We start from the raw sequence: 21,078 nt of genomic DNA on the forward strand, positions 1-21,078 counted from the left end.
TGCGCACTCTGGCCCGGTGGCTGCCTGTCTTCTTCGCCGCCGCGGCAGTAAGGAGAGAGGGGCGGGGCTGTTTCTTTTGGAGCCCCGCCCCCTTAGGCCGGGCGTCTCTACAGCGCCTGCGCGCTCCCGCCCGGTCTCCATCTTGGAATTGGGAGGAAGAGGGAGAGGGAGACCCGGACAAGACCCGGGTTGTGGTGCTGCAAGAAGCTGAGACTGAAGAGGAGAGGGGGAGAGGGCTCCGGGAGTACCCTTAGCTGCAATCTTTCAGCCATCCTCAGGAGAGAGAAAGGGAAGGGGAAGAGGCCGGGGAGGGAGTGGGGGCTGTCACCCTCAGACCCTGACGTGAGAGGAGCCGTTTGGCCGGACGTCCTAGGGGTGGGCGCCCTGTCGGTGGCCGGACACCTAGGGCTCTGGCTCTTCGGTCCCGAATTTCTGGGCTTGACCCCTCGCTTCTCAAATATCCGGGTGTCAGCCCCAAAGATTGAGATATTCGCGACTCGGGTCCCAATCTCTCTAAACCTGGGGCTCTTGTTTTATAGGGTTTCAAATATCTGGGGTTCAGGGCCCTGCGTGCACCAGTATCGGGGGTTCATTCCCCACGCGTTCAAATACCAGATTGAGCCTCCCCCCGTTGAAATATCTGAGGTTCAGATCCCACAGTCAGAAATCCGGGACTCTGCAACTGTCGCCCTCGAGGGGGAGGACTGGACCGCGAGGTCAGATCAGGTTGTCACCCCCTCCCCTCCAGGGGAGGCTTCCCGGGCCCGCCCCTCAGGAAGGGAGAAAGACGAGGAAGAGGTGGCAAGGGGAAAGGCCTCCTTGCCCCTCTCCCAGCTTGGCAGAGCCGCTGGAGGACCTCAGGAGGAGTCGGAAGCACTGGGGCACCATAGTGACCCCTACCAGGTGAGACACGGGGAGCAGGGACATGGGTCCCTGTGTCTAGCATTGATAAGAAGGGTGCTCCTTTCTCAGAAGCTGGGCCTGGGTATGCCCTTACCTCAGGATGGGGAAGCCCAGCTGGGCCAGTGGTCAGCCTCTGGCTAGCCTTGCCTTCAGCTGCCACCCTCTTCCCCTTCCTCTTCCCTTCATTATGTCTGTTTGATGGGGGACCTCAGATGACAGGGTTTCTGATGTCACCGAGTGTCACGCCCTAGGTGCCTGAGCTAATCAGGTGGGTTTGCACCCTTCTGATCTCCCCTGTTCACTTTGCCCCTCACAGCTACCTCTTTCCCATGATTATACCCTTTAACTGATTGTTCTGGAGTGTTGATTTCCGTGCCTCTGACCTCTATGGTGGGTCTGTTTATCTGCTTTTTAGGCTTGGTCTGGTTGGGTTTCTTGTCCTTTCAAAGAAATGTGTGTGTGCATTTGTGTTTGGGGGTGCCTGGCAGTATTTTCCCCTAGTTATATTAGTTACCTTTCAGCCTCTTGGCTGTGATCATATAAATAATCTATTTGTCAAGCAGTCTGCCATTTACAAAGTGCTTTACATCTATTTTCTCATGTGACCCTCCCTTCACCCTTTTGTTGCTATCTTCCCACTTTACAGTTGAAAATATTAAGGCCCAGAGAGGTTAGGTTGCCCAAGGTCACTCAGTGGCAGAATCAGGATTTGAGTTGGGGTAAGATTTAAGAATGGGAGGAAGAAGAGCATCCTTTTTAGGAGGGCTATACTCAGGTGCTCTGGCTCCTACCTTCTGCCTCATGGATTTTTCTCTCCACTGTGACCTTCATCTTTATCGTGATCCCAGTCTTTGGCCTGGGTTCTTTGAGGGGGCTCTCTCTTCTGACAGATGATAGCCACAGTGCTGTTAAAGCCAAGCTGCTGGGGTGGGGTGATCCCCAAAGTATTAAAGCCTTGTTGTGGTCCTAGAGGCAGGAAAGGAAAAATCTGTAGACTGAGCATCTGTATAGTGTTCCTAAGTATGAGATCTCATTAAAAATTCCACAATAGAGCCATGGCTGGTGTGGCTCAGTGGATTGAGCACCGGCTTGCAAACCAAAGGGTCGCCAGTTCAATTCCCATTCAGGGCACATGCCTGTGTTTCAGGCCGCGTCCCCAGTGGGGAGGCATGTGGGAGGCAGCCACACATTGATCTCTGTCCCTCTCTTTCTCCTGCCTTTCCTCTCTCTTTAAAAATAAAGAAAATCTTTGGAAAAAAAATTCACAACAGACCTATACTGTAATTCTTTTTACTGAAGGGAGGACGAAGTATAAGGATATTACTCAAAGCCCTGTTGCTGTACATTGAGGATGAAATGTACTACTGGTAGTGTAGGGACAGACACACTTGGATTTCCTCATCTGCAGAATGGAGATGACATTGTCCATTTTAGAAGGTGGTTATGATTTAGCACAGAACTTGGTAGTAGCTCAAGTGTTCAACGTTATTTGAAGAAGAGGTCGCATGTGACGTGGCCTAGGGTTCTGTGTGGGCATTCTTGGTTGGGAGCTGGTAAAGAGGTCAAGAAGATTACTTTGGCAAGTTTTGAGCACCTGCTTTTGTGTGTGGGTGTGTGGTGGGGGTGAGGGGTGCTTGACAGGATTGCTGACAGGAGAATGGAGAAAGGGGCCTGCTTTGAGCAGCCTTGGAACTGCTGAGGGCAATCAATCAATCTCCCAGGCTATTCTGAGCCCTGTGCACCCTAGGGGCCCACTGGAGAAAGCTGGGCTTGCTCCTTGTCCTCCAGCTTCCAGTTGGGCTGAGGAGGCAAAATTAACAACACAATAGGAAACAATGCATGACAAAATATAATTACATGCTAAATTGTTAGGCTCTCTTAGAGGGCTAGAACTCTGCCCTGGGAGTCCAGCTCTGCTCAATGCTTCTTTGTGCCTGAATTCCAACAAGTGCTTAGTCAGGAGTCGCCTGGGATCCCCTTGGGGGTCTTGACTTTGATGAAGGAGCTTTCTCTGGGTGCTTGCCTGGTGCTCTTGGAGCTCTGTCTAAGCACTGGAGTGGTCAGGGGAAGCTTCCTGCAGGAGGGAGCTGAGCTTGTAGTGAGTTGCTGAGAGAGTAATGAGCACACATGCCTGACTGGAAAGGAGAGGGTCCTCTTCTCTGACCTTGGAGAAGTCCTCTTTCCTTTCTATGCCTCAGTGATCTTGTCTGTGAAATGGTGTCATGATCCTGCCCTGCTTGTTTCATAGGGCTGTTTTAAAAGCACAGTGGTAGAGGGCCAGTTTGGGGAAAGTCACCCTTTCTGAGCCTGTTTACTCATCTGCAAAATAGGGGTGATAGTAATAACCTCGTAAGGTTGTGGTGAGGATTGAGAGATAATACATCTAAGGTGTTGCTAGACGTGCTTAATAAATGTTATTGGTATACTGCGAATGTCCTACACCTGTGTGTGATGCCTATGCAATTGGAATGGACAAATAAGGCAGCCCAGGTCATAGGGAGGCCTCCAAAGCCAGATGCCATTTCTAGCCCCATCCTTCCCATTCTAGATCTCCTCTCTGCCAGTGTCCCTAGCCCCTTTTTGAGAATGAGTCTTCTGGCCCTTCTGGGCCAGTACCCACTTCTAACAATGGCCGGATTTCCACTACCTCCGGCCTGGCCATTTCCTGCTCTCTTCCAGGGTGTGAGAGGTTGAGGGAGGAGGGGGGCCTCAACGCCAGGGGGAATCGGAAGGTGCCTGGAAATATTTGGAGTATGGGACTTGTGAGACAGGACCCTTTGGGATTTGGGCTTCTGGCTGGGAGGCAAAATCTTTTATTCTTGAGGAGAGAAGTAGGGGTTGTAAGGAAATGGAACTTGTTAAGGGCTGAGGGGGTTGATGAGGATGCCTAGTTCCCAGTCTTAGCAGTTTTAGGGACTCCGGCCCAGCCCCATGCTCTGGTTGCCAGGGCAACTTCATTTTTTGGAGCTTTGATATTGTTCCTAATTCCCCCCCTGCCCTTCCTCAGCAGTGCCTCCCCCTCATCAGGGAACTAGGGAAGCAAAAGATAAACTTGAGGGGCCCCTTCCTCTCTCTGAGAGCCCCATCCTTGCACTGAGGGTCCCATTTTCATTCTCCAGGTCAGGCCCCACTCTCAGGGCCCTCAGGGGCCACCATGCCAGCTGGGGGCCGGGCCGGGAGCCTGAAGGACCCTGATGTGGCTGAGCTTTTTTTCAAGGATGACCCGGAAAAGCTCTTCTCCGACCTTCGGGAAATTGGCCATGGCAGCTTTGGAGCTGTGTACTTTGTGAGTTGAAGCTTGGGAGGGTGGGGTAGGGACGGGGACTGCATTCTTCTTCCTGTGGACTTCCAAACAGTCCTCCCCAATACTTCACTATACCAGCCTTTCCTGCTGTCTCCTACTGTGCCAGCAAGTCTTTCCACTGCCCAGTTCTCACTGGTGCCTTCACCCACCTTCTTTTCTGGTCCTCTAGGCCCGGGATGTCCGGAATAATGAAGTGGTGGCCATCAAGAAGATGTCCTACAGTGGGAAGCAGTCAAATGAGGTGGGTTAGGCTTAACAAGACTGGGTGGGGGCAGGAGACCCCAATCTCACGATGCAGCTGAGTAAGCCTCTCCTCCCCCTGACCGCCTCCCAGAAGTGGCAGGACATCATCAAGGAGGTTCGATTCCTACAGAAGCTCCGGCATCCCAATACCATTCAGTACCGGGGCTGTTACCTGAGGGAACACACGGCTTGGGTGAGCTAGCCCCCTGATTCTGGTCTGATGTTTGCCCCCCAACTCAGGCCCATCCTTATCCTGGTCTAGTCTCTTAGGTGAGCCCTGTTCAGAGTGCTGGTGTTGGGATCTTGGAAAAAAGGAAGTCTCTCCCATCCTCTTTAGTTCTCACACACAGCTGTGAGCAGCAGTGTCTGTCCAGACTGGTGTGAAGAGTGACGTAGACTATTAGCAGTTGGAAAGGGGCACATGGGTTGGAGGAGATGGAGATTGAATGGGGCTTTGAAGGGATTCAGGTGTGAGAGACCCTGACTCTAGGGACTCTCACACCACCCCCCACCCCACATTTTCTCAGTTGCCCTTCTTCCCTCTTGTTACCCTCCGGGCATTGTCTCAGTGACGGATAGAGCAAGGCAGCTCTCCGTTTTACATCTCTGCCCAAGGGAGATGGTCCAGGGGTGACCAATTCTACTGATCTCTGACCCTTGACCCTTCCTTAGCTGGTGATGGAGTATTGCCTGGGCTCAGCTTCTGACCTTCTAGAAGGTAAGTAACTCTTTGTCCAACAAATGGAAGAAGGGAGAAGAAGAGAGAAGCTGGAGGGGAAAGGTTAAGGGGAGCTTGTTCCAGGCCCACCTTTGAGCTCCCTCAGTTTCATGTTTTTCCCTCACTCCCCAGTGCATAAGAAGCCCCTTCAGGAGGTGGAGATTGCAGCTGTGACCCATGGGGCCCTTCAGGGCCTGGCTTATCTGCATTCCCACAACATGATCCATAGGTACAAGCACTGATGATGGCTGGGAGGGAGGAGGGTGCTCTCTACACCGCTCTTCATTCAGCTAGGCTATAGCCTTCTTTGAAACTTGGTGCTAAAGCCCCTGCCCAGCCTTTCTGAGATGCATGTCTTATTCCTGTGCTTTTCTTCTCTGGCAGGGATGTGAAGGCTGGAAACATCCTGCTATCAGAGCCAGGCTTGGTGAAGCTGGGGGACTTTGGCTCCGCATCCATCATGGCACCTGCCAACTCCTTTGTGGGCACCCCGTACTGGTGAGTGGGAGTGGTGGTGAGTGGAGAGAGCTCTCAGGATGTTGGGAGCAGGAGTTGGCAGGGTCTGGGCAGGTAGTTAGCCTCGTTCTCCTGACCATTCTCCCAGGATGGCTCCGGAGGTGATCCTGGCAATGGATGAAGGGCAGTATGATGGCAAGGTGGATGTCTGGTCCTTGGGGATAACCTGCATCGAGCTGGGTAAAGATACCCTCTCTGCTCCCTCATCCTCTTTACACTCTCTTTCTCTTCCTGTCTCCATACCATACCATCCTTTGAGGTCTCTGAGCTTTTGTCCATTTTGATTCTACCCTTGATCCCCGATACAGACAGCTTTCAAATCCTGCCAGTTCTTAAACCTAAAGATTTCATAGCATTCATCTTTTCCTGTCTAATACTCTAGTCCCAAAACTTTTTTGAGGGCTCACTGTGTACTGTGTGTGCTGTGCTAGTGTATTCTAGGGATGTAGCAGTGAATGAGGCTCCTGCCTTCATGGAACTTGTATTCAAGTTGAGGAAACAAGCATATTTTCTTTCAATGTGATGAAAACTGAATGGGGGAGCTGGAGTGTGAACCCAGGTCTTCTGATTTCCATTCCAGTGTCCCTTAACTACCTGCCGCGTCTCACTTTCTCCACTTGACCTTTCTCTGTAGCGGAACGGAAACCACCGCTGTTTAACATGAATGCGATGAGTGCCTTATACCACATTGCACAGAATGAGTCCCCTGTGCTCCAGTCAGGACACTGGTAAATAAAGACTTGGATTCTTGGGTCCAGGGGTTAGGCCATAGGTTAAGGCTGCCTGACTCATGCCCTCCTAACCCTTCCTTCACCCTCCTGTGACTACCAGGTCTGAGTACTTCCGGAATTTTGTCGACTCCTGTCTTCAGAAAATCCCTCAAGACAGACCAACCTCAGAGGTTCTTCTGAAGGTGAGGGCTCACTGGCCTAGTATTCTCCTAGAACTGTAATGTGTTAGAGCCACAATAAACCCCTCAGTGAAAATAGTGATTTCCAATTCTTTCTCCGCCAAGAACTTCCTTTATGAGTTCCCACCCCCATCCCCACACCCCATGGATTCTGTGTTTTACTAGATTTTGTCTGCCAAGCTGCCTATCATTTAAGTAATCATTTAAGTAATCATTTGTTTTCCCATCTTTTATTAACCAAAGATGTATATAATTGCCAGCCAGAGCTTCTGGTCAGCGTGCAATAACCAGGGTTACCACACTGATCTGATCTAAATCGAGCCAAAAGCCTGTGTAGCCTTGTCATGGGTAAATGTATGATTTCCCTTAGATGTTTTTTGAGTTATCAAAAGTAGAGGGGCCCCTATTCCCTTCACAAATCCATGGGGGCCTTAAGAGCCCTAGTTGGGAACAGATGTGGATTGTCTAGTTTGACAGGGGGTTATAATTGTGGGATACCTAATGAGGCCCAGGGAGGCCCTGTGCCATGCCCAGGCCATGCAGCACTTTGATAGAAGCCCTGGACTAGAATCCAGATCTAACCGTCCTTGTCTGTCAGCCATAGCTGAAGGAGCAAGAGACTGGGCAGTAGAGATTGGGTGGTGAAAATTAGTGTGGAAGGAGAGGTTGGGATAAGGCCAGCATTGGCTCATGCTGGGCATGGACCCCAGGGGAGTTGCCTCAGGCTAGAGGAATGCTAACACCCATAGGATATTGAGGGTTGGGGCGGGTGCTCGGCAGCAGGCTTCAGTGTTCTCTTTCCCCAGCACCGATTTGTGCTCCGGGAGCGGCCACCCACAGTCATTATGGACCTAATTCAGAGGACCAAGGATGCTGTGCGGGAGCTAGACAACCTGCAGTACCGCAAGATGAAGAAGATACTGTTCCAAGAGGCACCCAATGGCCCTGGTGCTGAGGCCCCAGAGGAGGAGGAGGTGACCCAGCTTGTCCTGCCACCCTTTACTACCATGTTGTACTTGCCTCCTCGCAGCTCTTTGACCCCTCCCTTCTCCATCCCTCCTCATACTCACTGTCTCCTTGTGCTACCTCCATGTATACACCCCTTGTACTTCTTGTACTTCCCCTTCCCTACCCAACAGCCTATGCCCTGTCTACAGGAGACGGAGCCCTACATGCACCGGGCTGGGACGCTGACTAGTCTAGAGAGTAGCCACTCAGTACCCAGTATGTCCATCAGCGCCTCCAGTCAGAGCAGCTCAGTCAACAGCCTAGCAGATGCCTCGGACAATGAGGAGGAGGAGGAGGAGGAGGAAGAAGAGGAAGAGGAGGAGGAAGGCCCTGAAGCCCGGGAGATGGCCATGATGCAGGAGGGGGAGCACACGGTCACCTCACATAGTTCCATCATCCACCGGCTGCCGGTATACAGCTTGCCCTGAATAGACCTGACAGCAGCAAGGCCCAGCCCCAGCTTTCCTGCCCAGGCTCTCCTTCCCAAGCATGACTGCCTCTCTAAATCTGACTGGGTCTCCAGGGAACTCCCTTTGGGCCCATTGGCCTCTGAGCCTGGGGCATCCTTTCTACTTTCCCTCTAGGGCTCTGACAACCTGTATGATGACCCCTACCAGCCAGAGCTGACCCCGGGCCCTCTCCAGCCACCTGCAGCTCCAGCTCCCGCCTCTACCACCTCTTCTGCCCGCCGCCGAGCCTACTGCCGCAACCGGGATCACTTTGCCACCATCCGTACTGCCTCTCTGGTAAGTGTAGCCATCTTCCCTTGGCCTGGAGGCCCCAACTATCTTAAGTCCAGAAATGATTTTCTGCTTGTGGCACATGAGTAAGTCCAAATCCCACCCTCACTTTTGGTTGCTGTCTCTCACCTTTTCCTCACTCTGACCCTGTTTTCCAGGAGACTGTTTTGGTCACACTACTCATGATGGCCAATCCCTTGGAAGTCACAGACCTCCAACATTGAGTGTTCCTAGCTTGGCAAACTCTTACTCCATTTTCATGGCTGGGCTTAAATGGCATCTCCTGTGGTGCCTCCCCAGGCTCCTGGCTAACCAGTGCTTCATATCCTTGTACTGTGCTGCTCCTGAACAGCATTACGACACGTGTGCTGGCTTCTGTGCTTATGGAGGGCAGCAGTGGTGTTCAGGTGTCTGCCTCATACCACTGATTGGTTCTCAGGCCCACACATATGACTGTATTTAATCCTTCAAGCTCCTCTGGGAGGGAGAGGATAAGATCCCATTTGAGAGATGAGGCAGCCATGACTCAGAGGGCCTGCTTGCCCAAGTCACTTGCCCAAGCACCTTTGATGGTTCTCAAATTCTGTAAGCAGGACTTTGGTCCTTTCCTAACATTAAGTCATAGCAGTGTTTTTCTCACTTGACAGGGAAAAATGGGTAGACTTTTTATAAAACGTAGTTTTTTATCTGTACCTTTAAATAAACATCTAGATTACATTCCTTAGAGGCTACTGGTTGGTTTAGTATGTTCTTGTGGTCTCTGCATGTAGCTGGTTATTTTGGTAGGACGACTCTTCAGATCCCGTTACACTTGGGTCTTTGTGTCACTCTGCAGAGAAGTCTGACGTCCAGGGTATTGGCCATCTGGACTGATTTGGGGTCCACTGACGTAGCCCTTTGACATTTGACCTGAGCTCAAACCTCAATGAGGACATCCAGGCCTAGTGTTCTTGTTATTCCAATATCTCATGGCCCAGATCCCAGCTCTGTACTTGGGCTATAATGGTCCTCAGCGTTTGCTGAAGGAGAAGGAAGCCAACGCTTACTGGTTCAGGTGTTCTAGATACTAGTACATATGTATCAAAGGTAATCTCCACAGCTTCTATGAAGAGGTATCATTGCTCCATTTAATAGATGAGGAAACCAAAGCTTAGCAACCTTGACTTGCTTCAGGTCACATAGTAAGTGGCAGAGCTGGGACTTGGGCCCAAGTCTCTGATCACTCTTCAGCTAATCTGAATTGTTCCTACCTTTACTCCAGCCCCTGTGCTCTGTACCTTTTATCGTTTCATTCAGTCACATCATCCTGTGAAGTTGATTATATTTACATTATCCAGTTGAGATGTCAGGCTTAAGAGGTTACGTGTGAGGAATGTATCAAACAAGAATTAAACCTAGGAGTCTGAAAGCCATATTCTTTCTCCATAGAGAATGAAGACTATATGTGTTAATAAAATGAAGACCAGAGCTGAGCCCTTCTCATCCTCTCTCCCACCCCAGGTCAGCCGTCAGATCCAAGAGCATGAGCAGGACTCAGCTCTGAGGGAGCAGCTAAGTGGCTATAAGCGGATGCGACGACAGCACCAGAAACAGCTGCTGGCCCTGGAGTCGCGGCTGAGGGGTGAACGCGAGGAGCACAGTGCACGGCTGCAGCGGGAGCTTGAGGCACAGCGGGCTGGCTTTGGGGCTGAGGCAGAAAAGCTGGCACGGCGGCACCAAGCTATTGGTGAGAAGGAGGCACGAGCTGCCCAGGCTGAGGAGCGTAAGTTCCAGCAGCACATCCTTGGGCAGCAGAAGAAGGAGCTGGCTGCCCTGCTGGAAGCACAGAAACGGACCTATAAACTTCGGAAGGAGCAGCTGAAGGAGGTGGAGTAGGCTACAGCAGTGGGTAGGGCTCGCTAGTGAGTAAGGCAGGGCCTGACCACCTTGCTCTCCCCACTGCCCTTATCCAGGAGCTCCAGGAGAACCCCAGCACACCCAAGCGGGAGAAGGCTGAGTGGCTTTTGCGGCAGAAGGAGCAGCTACAGCAGTGCCAGGCGGAGGAGGAGGCAGGGCTGCTACGGCGGCAGCGCCAGTACTTTGAGCTGCAGTGTCGCCAGTACAAGCGCAAGATGCTGCTGGCTCGTCACAGCCTAGACCAGGATCTGCTGCGAGAGGTAGGTCACCCCTATCCCCCAATACCCTCCAGGATCCTAGAAACCCCTTTCTATGTGCCTCACGTGTGGTCGTCTTTTCCCCCTGCCCTTGTTCGGGTTATGGCTCTGCTTCTCTTGAACGCCACTTTTGCATCTTGTGCCCATCAGACAGACCCTGCTAGAGTTCCTTTAGGATTCTGTTCCTGGGCCAGCCAGGAGTTTGGCTCCTTTATGCCCCTCATCTACACACCTCATCTCCTAATCCTGAGCTCCCTCTGCCAAGGAAATCTGGGGCTCTTCTTTGACACCAATAAGGCTTCCTAACCACACTCTGGGCCCTGCCTTTCTCTTGCTTTAGGACTTGAACAAGAAACAGACACAGAAGGACTTGGAGTGTGCATTGCTGCTGCGGCAGCATGAGGCCACACGGGAGCTGGAGCTACGACAGCTCCAGGCTGTACAGCGCACAAGGGCAGAGCTCACCCGCCTGCAGCATCAGACAGAGCTAGGCAACCAGCTGGAGTACAACAAGCGGCGTGAGCAAGAGTTGCGGCAGAAGCATGCGGCCCAGGTTCGCCAGCAGCCCAAGAGCCTTAAAGTACGTGCAGGCCAGCGTCCCCCGGGCCTCCCGCTCCCCATTCCTGGGGCTCTGGGACCACCCAGCACAGGCACCCCTAGAGAAGAGCAACCCTGCTTATCTGGCCAGGAGACAGTCCTGGACCAAAGAATTCTGGGAGAGGAGGAGGAAGCAGTTCCAGAGAGAAGGATTCTGGGAAAGGAAGGGGCCACCTTGGAACCAGAGGAGCAGAGGATATTGGGAGAAGAATCAGGAATCCCTAGTCCAAGTCCACAAAAACATAGGAGTTTTGATGAGGAAGTTTGGGGTCTTTCTGAGGTGGAAGTAGAGGAGCTTAGAGTCCCATCCCTGGCACCTCAGGAGAGGAACATTGTGGACCAGGAAGTGACTGGGGCATGGAGGTTATGGGCAAAGGAGGATGGGAGCCTCCTGGATGAGGAATTTGAGCTGGGCTGGGTCCAGGGTCTAGCATTGACCCCAGTCCCTGAGGAGGAGGAGGAAGAGGAGGAGGGGGCTCCAATGAGGACCCTGAGGGATCCTGGAGATGGTTGTCCCTCACCAGACATCCCCCCTGAACCCCCTCCAACATATCTGAGGCCCAGCTCTGCTAGCCAGTTACCTGGACTCCTGTCCCATGGCCTCCTGGCTGGTCTCTCCTTTGCAGTGGGGTCCTCCTCTGGCCTCCTGCCCCTATTACTTCTGCTGTTGCTCCCACTGCTGGCGGCCCAGGGTGGAGGTGGCTTGCAAGCCTCACTGCTGGCCCTTGAAGTGGGGCTGGTAGGCCTGGGGGCCTCCTACCTACTACTTTGTACAGCACTGCATCTGCCCCCTAGTCTGTTCTTACTCCTGGCCCAGGGCACTGCACTGGCAGCTGTCCTGGGTCTTAGCTGGCGTCGAGGCCTTATGGGCGTCCCGCTGGGGCTTGGGGCAGCCTGGCTGTTAGCCTGGGTAGGCCTGGCTGTACCTCTGGCAGCTATGGCAGCTGGGGGCAAATGGGTGCGGCAGCAGGGCCCTCGGATCCGCCGGAGCATCTCTAGGCTCTGGTTGCGGGCTCTGCTACGCCTATCACCTATGGCCTTCAGAGCCCTACAGGGCTGTGGGGCTGTAGGGGATCGGGGTCTGTTTGCACTCTACCCCAAGACCAACAAGGATGGCTTCCGCAGCCGACTGCCTGTCCCTGGGCCTCGGCGGAGTAATTCCCGTGCTGCTCGACACCCACTAGCCCTATTGGCAAGGTTTTGGGCCCTGTGCAAGGGCTGGAACGGGCGCCTTGCACGGGCCAGCCAGGGTTTGGCCTCCTGCTTACCTCCCTGGGCTATCCACACACTGGCCAGCTGGGGCCTGCTTCGGGGTGAACGTCCCAGCCGTATCCCCCGATTGCTACCACGCAGCCAACGCAGGCTAGGGCCCCCTGCCTCCCACCAACCACCACCAGGGACTCTAGCTGGGCGGAGATTTCGAACCCGTCAGTCCCGGGCCCTACCTCCCTGGAGGTGACCATCTCCAGCTCTTCACCAGCCCAAATCTAGAGCATTGAGCACTTTATCTCCCACTACTCAGTGAAGATTCTGCAGTCCCAATCCTCCCTTTCACCCATCCTTCCTCAGTATACTTCCCCACCTCCTCACCCATTCCATAGCCCTGTGGACCTCTAGACAGGCAGCCTCCTCCACTGTGGAGCCCGCAAGTTACACTTTGTGTTCTCCTGAAGCTCCTCCCCCACCCTAAGTTATTGCTGTTCTCCCGCTGTGTGTGTGCTCATCCTCACCCTCATCGACTCAGGCCTGGGGCCAGGGGTGGTGGTGGGTGGGAAGTCATGTTTTTTTTTTCTCTCTTTGATTTTGTTTTTCTGTCTCCCTTCCAACCTGTCCCCTTTCCCCCACCAAAAAAAAGAAAAAGACAAACACAAATAAAATACTGAGCGGAACTGTACCTTTGGCCCAGGCTGCCTCTGTCTGCTTTGTCCTGCCGCCTAGCCTCCCTGGTATGCCCCCAATCCAGACCCTTGGCCCCCAGTTCCATGACCTCTTCACTTCCATCTACGTTATCTCAACCCCTTTCACTCCTCAGCCTCATCCTCTCTGCCGTCATAGCTTTGTTGCATCATGACCACCACCAGCTTAGAGGTCTGGACCTCTGAGCTTTGACATAACTTCTTGGTCCCACAGTTCCCATTTGTGGATTCCTTAAGAGAGTCCTTAGGTTCCAGGTCCTTTTGTGTTCATCCCCTGCTTTATCTCCCAACCTGTTCCCAGTGTGATTCTCTTCTTTCTGGGAGCTGAATTTCTCTCCTGGCATCAGGCACAATCCTAGAAGGCTGGGGGATGGGACTGGAAACCCTATACAGTAGCGGGGTGGTGAGTCGGGGGGGCCAGGCAGAGCGTATGGGGGCCACGGAAATGGAATTGGTTGTGGGCTTGGAGTGGGAGCTGAGTGCATAAGGGACTGGCTGCAGTGTGGAGATCTGGCCAGAGTGACAGCTGCTGGCCCATTGAACTTGTCAGGCCCTTTCTGGCCACCTCCTTTGCCCTATATGGGGCCACCCCTTCTTATCCACTTCTCAGCCCAGTGCTTATCCTCCTTCCCTCCTTCCCACCCAGACGTACTGAACCTGGGCCTTCTTCTGTCTTTAGCTGTGTTACTCTCTTCGATGGGTGTGTTGTGTGACTTGGTTTTCTCACTCCTTTTATACACATTCTGTATCTGTTCACATGCTTCTATCTCTAGGTTGTATTTTCTCTTTGCATTGTCAAAACTTCTTGTATGCCCGCAGTGCTCTAAAAATTTCTCAGTTTTCTGTCCACGAACTCTCCTGCTGTTTCTTGTGAGTTTTCCACCCAATTCTGAAGATGCTCTCAGAACCTGTCTTGTTTTCTTTACATCTTTTGCCCATTGAGAATCTTCCTGATCTCTCTCAACACAATCCCACCTCTCCATGTCTGTCTGTATACAGTTCCCCCCGCCCCCTCTGTCTAACATGTTTTCTGTTTCTCTCCCTCTCCCTGTCTCTGTTTCTGTCTCCTTTCCTCCTCTCTCTTCTCCCCTTCTCTCCTGATTGTTCCTCCTCTCCTCCTTCTCTTCCTTCTCCTCTTCCTCCTCTTTCTCCTCTTCTTCCTCCTCTCCCCTGCCCCCATTTCCCCTCGGTCCATCCACTACATAGTCTAAGGAGCTGCAGATCAAGAAGCAGTTCCAGGAGACGTGTAAGATCCAGACTCGGCAATACAAGGCTCTGCGGGCACACTTACTGGAGACCACGCCCAAAGCTCAGCACAAGAGCCTCCTTAAGCGGCTCAAGGAAGAACAGACCCGAAAGCTGGCAATCCTAGCCGAGCAATACGACCAGTCCATCTCGGAGATGCTCAGCTCACAGGCGGTGAGGCCTGGGGTCCAGGGAGTGAGCATGGTGGAGGTTGGCCTCTATTTCCCACTTAGTTATGGGCAGCGAAAGTGGGGGGCAGGTGGACATAGAAGGGGCTTTTTGTTCCTGGGAAACTCAGAACTCTCCCACTGTTAGTATTCTGCGCAATGGTTTTATTATCTCTCTTGAGTATTTTCTTAAGGTCTTGACAAAGCCGGCCTGCCTACTCTACCAAGAACCACCAAGGAAAGAGTGGCTATAATTTTTCTTGAGCCTGAGTTAGTTTAATGTGTGAAGAGGGAGCAAATCAAAATGCTTGTCAACTTCAGGCCAATTTTTTCAGACTTCTGGAGGATTTTGAAGGTTGCTGTTCTAAAAGTGATTACACATAACACTTGAATGGGCCACTTAAAATATACACATGGTGTAAAAGTAACATTATCCGTTGCCATTTTTCCACCCAGTGCTACCTCTCAGAGGTAACTTATTAATAATTCATTGTACTAGATTTTTTCCTATGTATATTTTAAAAGTTACATAAAATCTTTAAACAAAAATGGAATCATAATTTAAATACTGTTCTTTTTTTCCCCACCTAATATTCCTTGGACATCTTCCCATGTCAGTACACATACCTCATTTTTTTTAAGAGCATAGAATTTTCCATGGTATGGATGTACCATAATTTATTTAACCCATCCCTTATTGGTGGACATTTAGGTTGTTTCCAGTATTTTGCTATTACAACGCTTCAGTGAACATCTTCGAGCACATGTGCAAGTATACCTTGGGGATAAATTCCTGGAAGTGTAATTGCTGTGTCACAGGGTATGATGACCTTTTATTTTGATAGATGTTGACACTGGCTGCTTCTTGAAACCTTAGGGCCCAGGCCTACCTGGGGCAGGGGAGGATTGTGGGGGTGGGGAAGGAGGCCCCTAAAACTATTTCTTCCTATTCTCCAGCTGCGGCTTGATGAGACCCAAGAAGCAGAGTTCCAGGCTCTTCGGCAGCAGCTGCAACAGGAACTGGAGTTGCTCAATGCTTATCAGAGCAAGATCAAAATCCGAACAGAGAGTCAACATGAGAGGGAGTTGCGAGAGCTGGAGCAGAGAGTAGCACTGAGGCGGGCCCTGCTGGAGCAGCGAGTAAGGGGGCTTGACCTCCAGGACAGGGTGGGGAGGGTATTCCTCTCACCTTCACTAGACTCTGATATCTCTTCTTGGTGCCCCAGGTGGAAGAGGAGCTGCTCGCCCTGCAGACAGGGCGCTCCGAGCGAATCCGGAGTTTGCTTGAGCGGCAGGCCCGTGAGATTGAGGCTTTTGATGCTGAGAGCATGAGGCTGGGTTTCTCCAGTATGGCTCTGGGGGGCATCCCAGCTGAGGCTGCTGCTCAGGGCTATCCCGCTCCACCCCCTGCCCCTGCCTGGCCTTCCCGCCCTGTTCCCCGTTCAGGGGCACACTGGAGCCACGGCCCTCCTCCACCAGGCATGCCCCCCCCCCGCCTGGCGTCAGCCCTCTTTGCTGGCTCCCCCAGGTCCCCCAAACTGGCTGGGGCCCCCAGCACAAAGTGGGACACCCCGTAGTGGAGCCCTGCTGCTGCTAAGAAACAGCCCCCAGCCCTTGCGACGTGCAGCCTCCGGGGGCAGTGGCAGTGACAGTGTGGGCCCACCTGCTGCCGCAGTGCCTGGGCCTCTAAGCCGCAGCACCAGTGTCGCTTCCCATATCCTCAATGGTTCCTCCCACTTCTATTCTTGAAGTGCAAGGTGGATGAGCAGATGAAGGGGCAAGGGCAGGGGTGGGTGGAGCCTGATCTTGGAGGGCTGTAAGCTTGAGGCTCACCCAAGGGTAGGGAATAGGATGTTGGTTCCAGCTCTCCTCAAACCTCCTCATCTCATGAGCTTCTTGGGCTGGCCAGTGGCCCAGTGTCAGCTTGGGCATAGGTGCCTCAAGGCTGACCAGGAGTCCCTGCCTCCCCACCATGGTGCCAGGGTCTCTCTCCATCACAGCCTCGGAAAAGGAGGGAGATGTGTGTGTGTCAAATATTCATCTAGTCCCCTGGGGGAGGGGAAGGGTGGGTTTAGACATAATTATATTCAGAGAACTATACTACCCCCTGCAATGGGGCCATGGACTGGGGACGCCAGGCCCTCCAGACCTGGGATGTGGCAGAGCAAGTCTGGGATCTGGGGTGGGAAGAACAGGAGGAAAAGTCCTTCCTAGGAAGAAGGATCAGGATGGGGTCTTGGGGTCAGGATGCCTGGGTCTTTCCATTCCCCTGTTGCTGTCTGACGTCCTGTGCCGTCTTGTCTTTCTTTCTTTCTTTTTTTTTTTTTTTTAAAGATCAATCAGAGCTGGGGCAGGGGACAAGGGAAGGACCTTGGAAGGGACTGCTCCCAGGTCTGGGGGCAGACATGGGAGCCCCTCCCAGCTACGGGGCTAGCACAGAGCCCCACGGCAAGCTTTTAATAAACTGTTGATTATTCTAACAGACCCAGGACTCACCCTTTCTGTCTAAGGTGTGTGTTAAGGACTGTCCAGTGGCAGGTGAAAGTGTTACTTGTATTTAAAAAGAACTTACTGTGCTGTGTAACTAAAAATTTCAGTGATTTTAATGATTTTGGGCATGACTAGACTCAGAGCTTCAAAGGGGATCATCAGCTTCCCTTTGCTTTGGCTTCAAAGATTTTTAGAAGGTTCACTTCATGCTCAGACTCCTGGTAGCTCCAGGCTTACATTTTACTAGAAACCTCAACAGCAAGAATCTCTGCAAAGTCTTGAAATGACTTCATGAGTGGTACTCTGATTGGTCAGGTATAGGTCCTGTACCCACCCCTGCAATGCTGAGTTGGCCCATGGACTAAGAAGTGGCTGTTTTCATAAGAGGAAGACATAAACACCAGCTGTCCCCAAGTTATTTCTTTTTTGCTTCACATTCTTAAGGCCAGTTTTTCAGATGCTCCTTCCAACTAGGCAGGAGGATCAGAGAGACATGTTAGTCAGGCTGGAGGAAGGATGATAGGAGCCACACTCCTCTGACAGCCTGAAGGCAGACGGTGGCAGGATCCAAAAGCTGGGACTTCTTTGGAGAGCCTGAGGGAAATTAAAAGGGAACCAGACTAGGGGTGGGCAGGAGGACAATGGCCGCTTCTCAGCCTCCTGGCTCAAAGTTCGGGGTGGGGGAGAGTAGGGGACCGGTGTTGATGAGGTGATTCAAACATGCCTTTATTGAGTCTTAAACCCCTAATAAGCACTTTAAACTGAGAATGTGAAGCTGAGAAGTAGGATCCCAACAACTGTGTCCCTAGGGGTTGTGCGTCTTGAAAGAAAGTGCTTCTATTCAGTGCGGGCACATATTTGAGAGGTTGATGGAGGGGGTTGCTCTATGTATATGTGCTTTCTACAAATGTCTAAGTCCTTCCTGGTAGATGAGGGAGCTCAGTTACTCTCGCCATCACTGCTGATGATGCCTCGCATATGTGACCAGTCTGGGCGTGGGGGACGGTGTCTCTCTTCCTCTGAGTCCAGGGTGCGGCGGTATAGCTCCCCAGGGGTGGCTGCTTCTGAAGGGTTCCAGGCCGTGCGCCTGCGTGGCCGACCTGGGGGAAGAAGTAGATAGGTTGTCTGAGAAAGCCCAAGTGCCATCTGTTCCTGGGGAGTAGGAAGAGGCCCCTCACCTGAACAGCTGATAATGTTAGTAATGTCCAAGGAAGCCACCTCAGCTTCCTCCTCACGCTGCTCCTTCAGAGCCCGACACTTCTCTAAAGAAGGGTTACCTGGGACAGAAGAGGCTTGTGATACTCTCCTCCCCAGCAGCCAAGGCCCTGTCCTGCAGCCGCCACAGCATACCCAGCCTCACCCTTCATGCCCAGGGCTTCCAGCTCTGCTCGCAGGATACACAGGCGCTCCTTGCGTGAGCGGCAGGAGCCCAGGAGTTTCTTGTAGTTTCGATGGGCTCCACAGGCCCGAATATAGCGCTTTAGTCTCATCACAGCAGGGTGGTCCTCACCACGATGACCAGCCTGGCAAGGAAAGAACCGCTGAAGGACAGGCCTTTTGGGCTCCAAGTGAGTCTCCCTCTTCCTTTAATTGTGGCCTCCCACTCCACCTTCACCCTCACCTTCCTGCCTTTGGGTTCTGGGCTGCCATTTGAAGAAGAGGAGGAAGAGCTTCGTGTCCTGCATTTCTTGGAGCTCTTCCTGTAAGAGCGGTTCTTCTTTTCCCCCTTGAGAGTTGCCCCTGCCTCACTGTCACTCACCTCCCTCTCCGAGTCAGTTGCCTCACCATTGGCTGTCTTTCTAATTTCCACTTTGGCTGACTTTCCAATGCTTTTAGAAGCTGGTCTCAACTTCCTCCATCTGTCTTCCCCATCTTCCTCACTGCTTCCACTCTGCCTTTTGCCACCCTGCCACTGAGTCCTGCCCTTGCTCTTCCTCTGCACTAGGAGCTCTTCATCTCCCTCACTGTCATCCCCACTGTCTGCTCCTGCTTTTTCCTTCTCTTCCTCTCTGTCCCCCCAGTTTCCCAGCACTCTCGCTGCCCTGCTTTTCTGCTTATTGCTCCTCTCCTCCCAAGCTGACTTTCCCCCTCTGTTGCTTGAAGCCCTGGGTTTCCAATCCTCCTCTTCCTTTCTGTTCTCTCTCTTGGCTAGGGTCTCCTCCTCCTCACTCTCCTTTTCACTTTCCTGGTGGCTTTTAGCACCTTTGTTTCCTGTCCCCTGGGCAGGTTCCTCCTCACTGTTCTCATTCTCCTCATTCTCCTCCGTGGCCTGTTTCCTACTGGCTGAAATCTCTCCTGGTGCCTGCTTGTTCTTACTTGTAGTCTTCCACCCTACCCTCACCCTCCCACCTTTGGGTTCCGGACTGCCATTTGAAGAAGAAGAAGAAGAAGTCCATGTCCTGCTTCTCTTGGAGCTCTTCCTATAAGAGCAGTTCTTCCCCTCGCCCTTGGGGATTCCCTCTGCCTCAATGTCACTCACCTCCATCTCCAACTCACTTGCCTCACCATTGGCTGACTTTCCAGTGCCTTTAATAGCTGGTCTCAACTTCTTCAATTTGTCTTTTCCATCCTCCTCACTGCTTCCACTCTGCCTTTTGCCACCCTTCCATTGAGTCCTGTCTCTTGTCCCAGGTTTCTTCCTAGTCCTACCGTTGCACTCCTTTTCCCTACCCTCTTCCTCACTGCTCTCTTCTTTCCAAACCTTATTTGTTGTAACAGAGCTCTCTTCCTCCTCCTCACAGCTCTCTTTCATCACCTCCTTCTCTAATCCAATCTTTGCAGTAAAGTCCCTCTGCTGTTTTTCCCCATCCCTGCTCTCAACTGGTTTTGAAGCTTGCTTTGGACCGACTATTGTTGCCATCCCACTCTTTGCTGGGGCGCTCACACAGTCTGGACTGGAGGTTGCAGCACTGGGCTCTAGAATGTGGAGAGAAAAGAAGGTTGGGACAGGTTCCTCCTGTCCCTTCTCCCTCCATTTGGAATAGGTTGCCTCAAACCCTACTCTGACAGATGCAGGAAAAAGCTATCAGTCCACCCTTCCTGGTTCCTGACTCACTGGCCTCACACCCTCATCCAGTGCCTTTGGACAGGGGTGTACAACCTTTGGCATCTCTGGGTCACACATTAAATACACTGCGACACGTAATCACAAATCTCATGTTTCAAGTAAATTTACAGTTTGGGGTTGGGCCGCATGCATTTCCTTCCTGGGCTGCGTGCGGGCCACAGATTGAACACTCCTCCTTGGGACATAATACATGCACAGTAAATACTCTTTGAATGAACCAACTATGCGGAAGGCACTAACCTGACTCCGAATTCAAACGGAGCCTTTTTCTCTCTGGGTCCTTGCAGGGGGTGGGAGGCCTCCTTGCCTCCTTGGCAAAGTCTAGCCCTTCTTCTCTGGCACCTGATTCATCCACCTGTTTGTGCATCAAAAGAGCAAAATGTATCGAAGCGGTGTTCTGCCACAGCCCCCCTCCGGTCACTACTCCTTGGCAACAACCCGGTGTCCCGTGACGGGGGCTCAGCGCCCACACCTGCATCTTTAACAGTTCCTCCTCCACTAGCCGCTTCAGTGCCTGTTTCTCCTCGGGATCCAGGTGGTCGCGGCCGGTGTGAGACAAGAACCTCTGCCTCACGATGGAGTGCGTGAGCGTGCTGCGGAGACATGTGTCAAGTCGGCGTCCTCGTCCCGCCCCTGCCCTTTCCAACCCCAACCCCAACCACCAGTGCACCTAAGGTCCGGGCGGCCTCCGAAGAAACTACGAGTGAATTCCTGCATCTCGTTCTCCCGCGCCATTTTGCTCCAACTGGGATTGGTGGCTCCCGCGTTTTCCTTCTCGGCCTCCGTCAGCGCGTTTGACAGGTGCTTGCGCACGCGCAGTGTCATAGCGCCTTGAGGCAAGGCACCGTTGGGTTTCAGTCACGGGCTGCTCGGACCCCGGCCTTTGCCAGACAAAACTTGCTTTTCCGGCAGTTGGACGGTCTCGTGGCTCCTCCCTTTTCTTAGAACCAATCAATTTTTTTTCTTAATGCTCGTTAGAAACTGATTCGGCTGTAACGTAATCAATCCGCGACGCTGCCTCTATCCGTGGTCACGGGACAACTAGGCCACTGTGACTTCGAAAAACAGGAAAAGGACATCTCTCCTGAAAACCGGGAATTC

The 21,078-nt window shown here is 52.5% G+C and overlaps 2 protein-coding genes across 2 annotated transcripts; one reads left to right on the forward strand and one right to left on the reverse strand.

The window, feature by feature from the left end:
• Window positions 1–132: 132 nt before the first annotated feature.
• Window positions 133–16,902, forward strand: TAOK2 (TAO kinase 2). Its single transcript, XM_024560388.4, is given in 20 exon segments — window positions 133–903; window positions 4,023–4,189; window positions 4,377–4,448; window positions 4,542–4,643; window positions 5,123–5,168; window positions 5,301–5,397; window positions 5,553–5,666; window positions 5,773–5,864; window positions 6,319–6,412; window positions 6,516–6,597; window positions 7,401–7,568; window positions 7,752–8,012; window positions 8,187–8,348; window positions 9,843–10,208; window positions 10,295–10,498; window positions 10,836–11,075; window positions 14,215–14,427; window positions 15,378–15,560; window positions 15,647–15,904; window positions 15,906–16,902. Coding segments are annotated over 19 exon segments (3,150 nt in total). The 5' UTR covers window positions 133–903; window positions 4,023–4,057; the 3' UTR covers window positions 16,170–16,902.
• A 709-nt stretch (window positions 16,903–17,611) lies between these two features.
• On the reverse strand, window positions 17,612–20,912 carry HIRIP3 (HIRA interacting protein 3). Its single transcript, XM_024560575.3, has 7 exons — window positions 20,648–20,912; window positions 20,450–20,570; window positions 20,218–20,332; window positions 18,532–19,826; window positions 18,271–18,433; window positions 18,089–18,187; window positions 17,612–18,010 (listed from the first exon to the last, which is right to left on the reverse strand). The coding sequence occupies exons 1-7, from the start codon at window positions 20,800–20,802 to the stop codon at window positions 17,850–17,852; spliced, it is 2,109 nt and encodes a 702-aa protein (XP_024416343.2). The 5' UTR covers window positions 20,803–20,912; the 3' UTR covers window positions 17,612–17,849.
• Window positions 20,913–21,078: the final 166 nt, after the last annotated feature.

This window comes from Desmodus rotundus, chromosome 1 (assembly GCF_022682495.2).
Source record: "Desmodus rotundus isolate HL8 chromosome 1, HLdesRot8A.1, whole genome shotgun sequence".
NCBI lineage: Eukaryota > Metazoa > Chordata > Mammalia > Chiroptera > Phyllostomidae > Desmodus > Desmodus rotundus.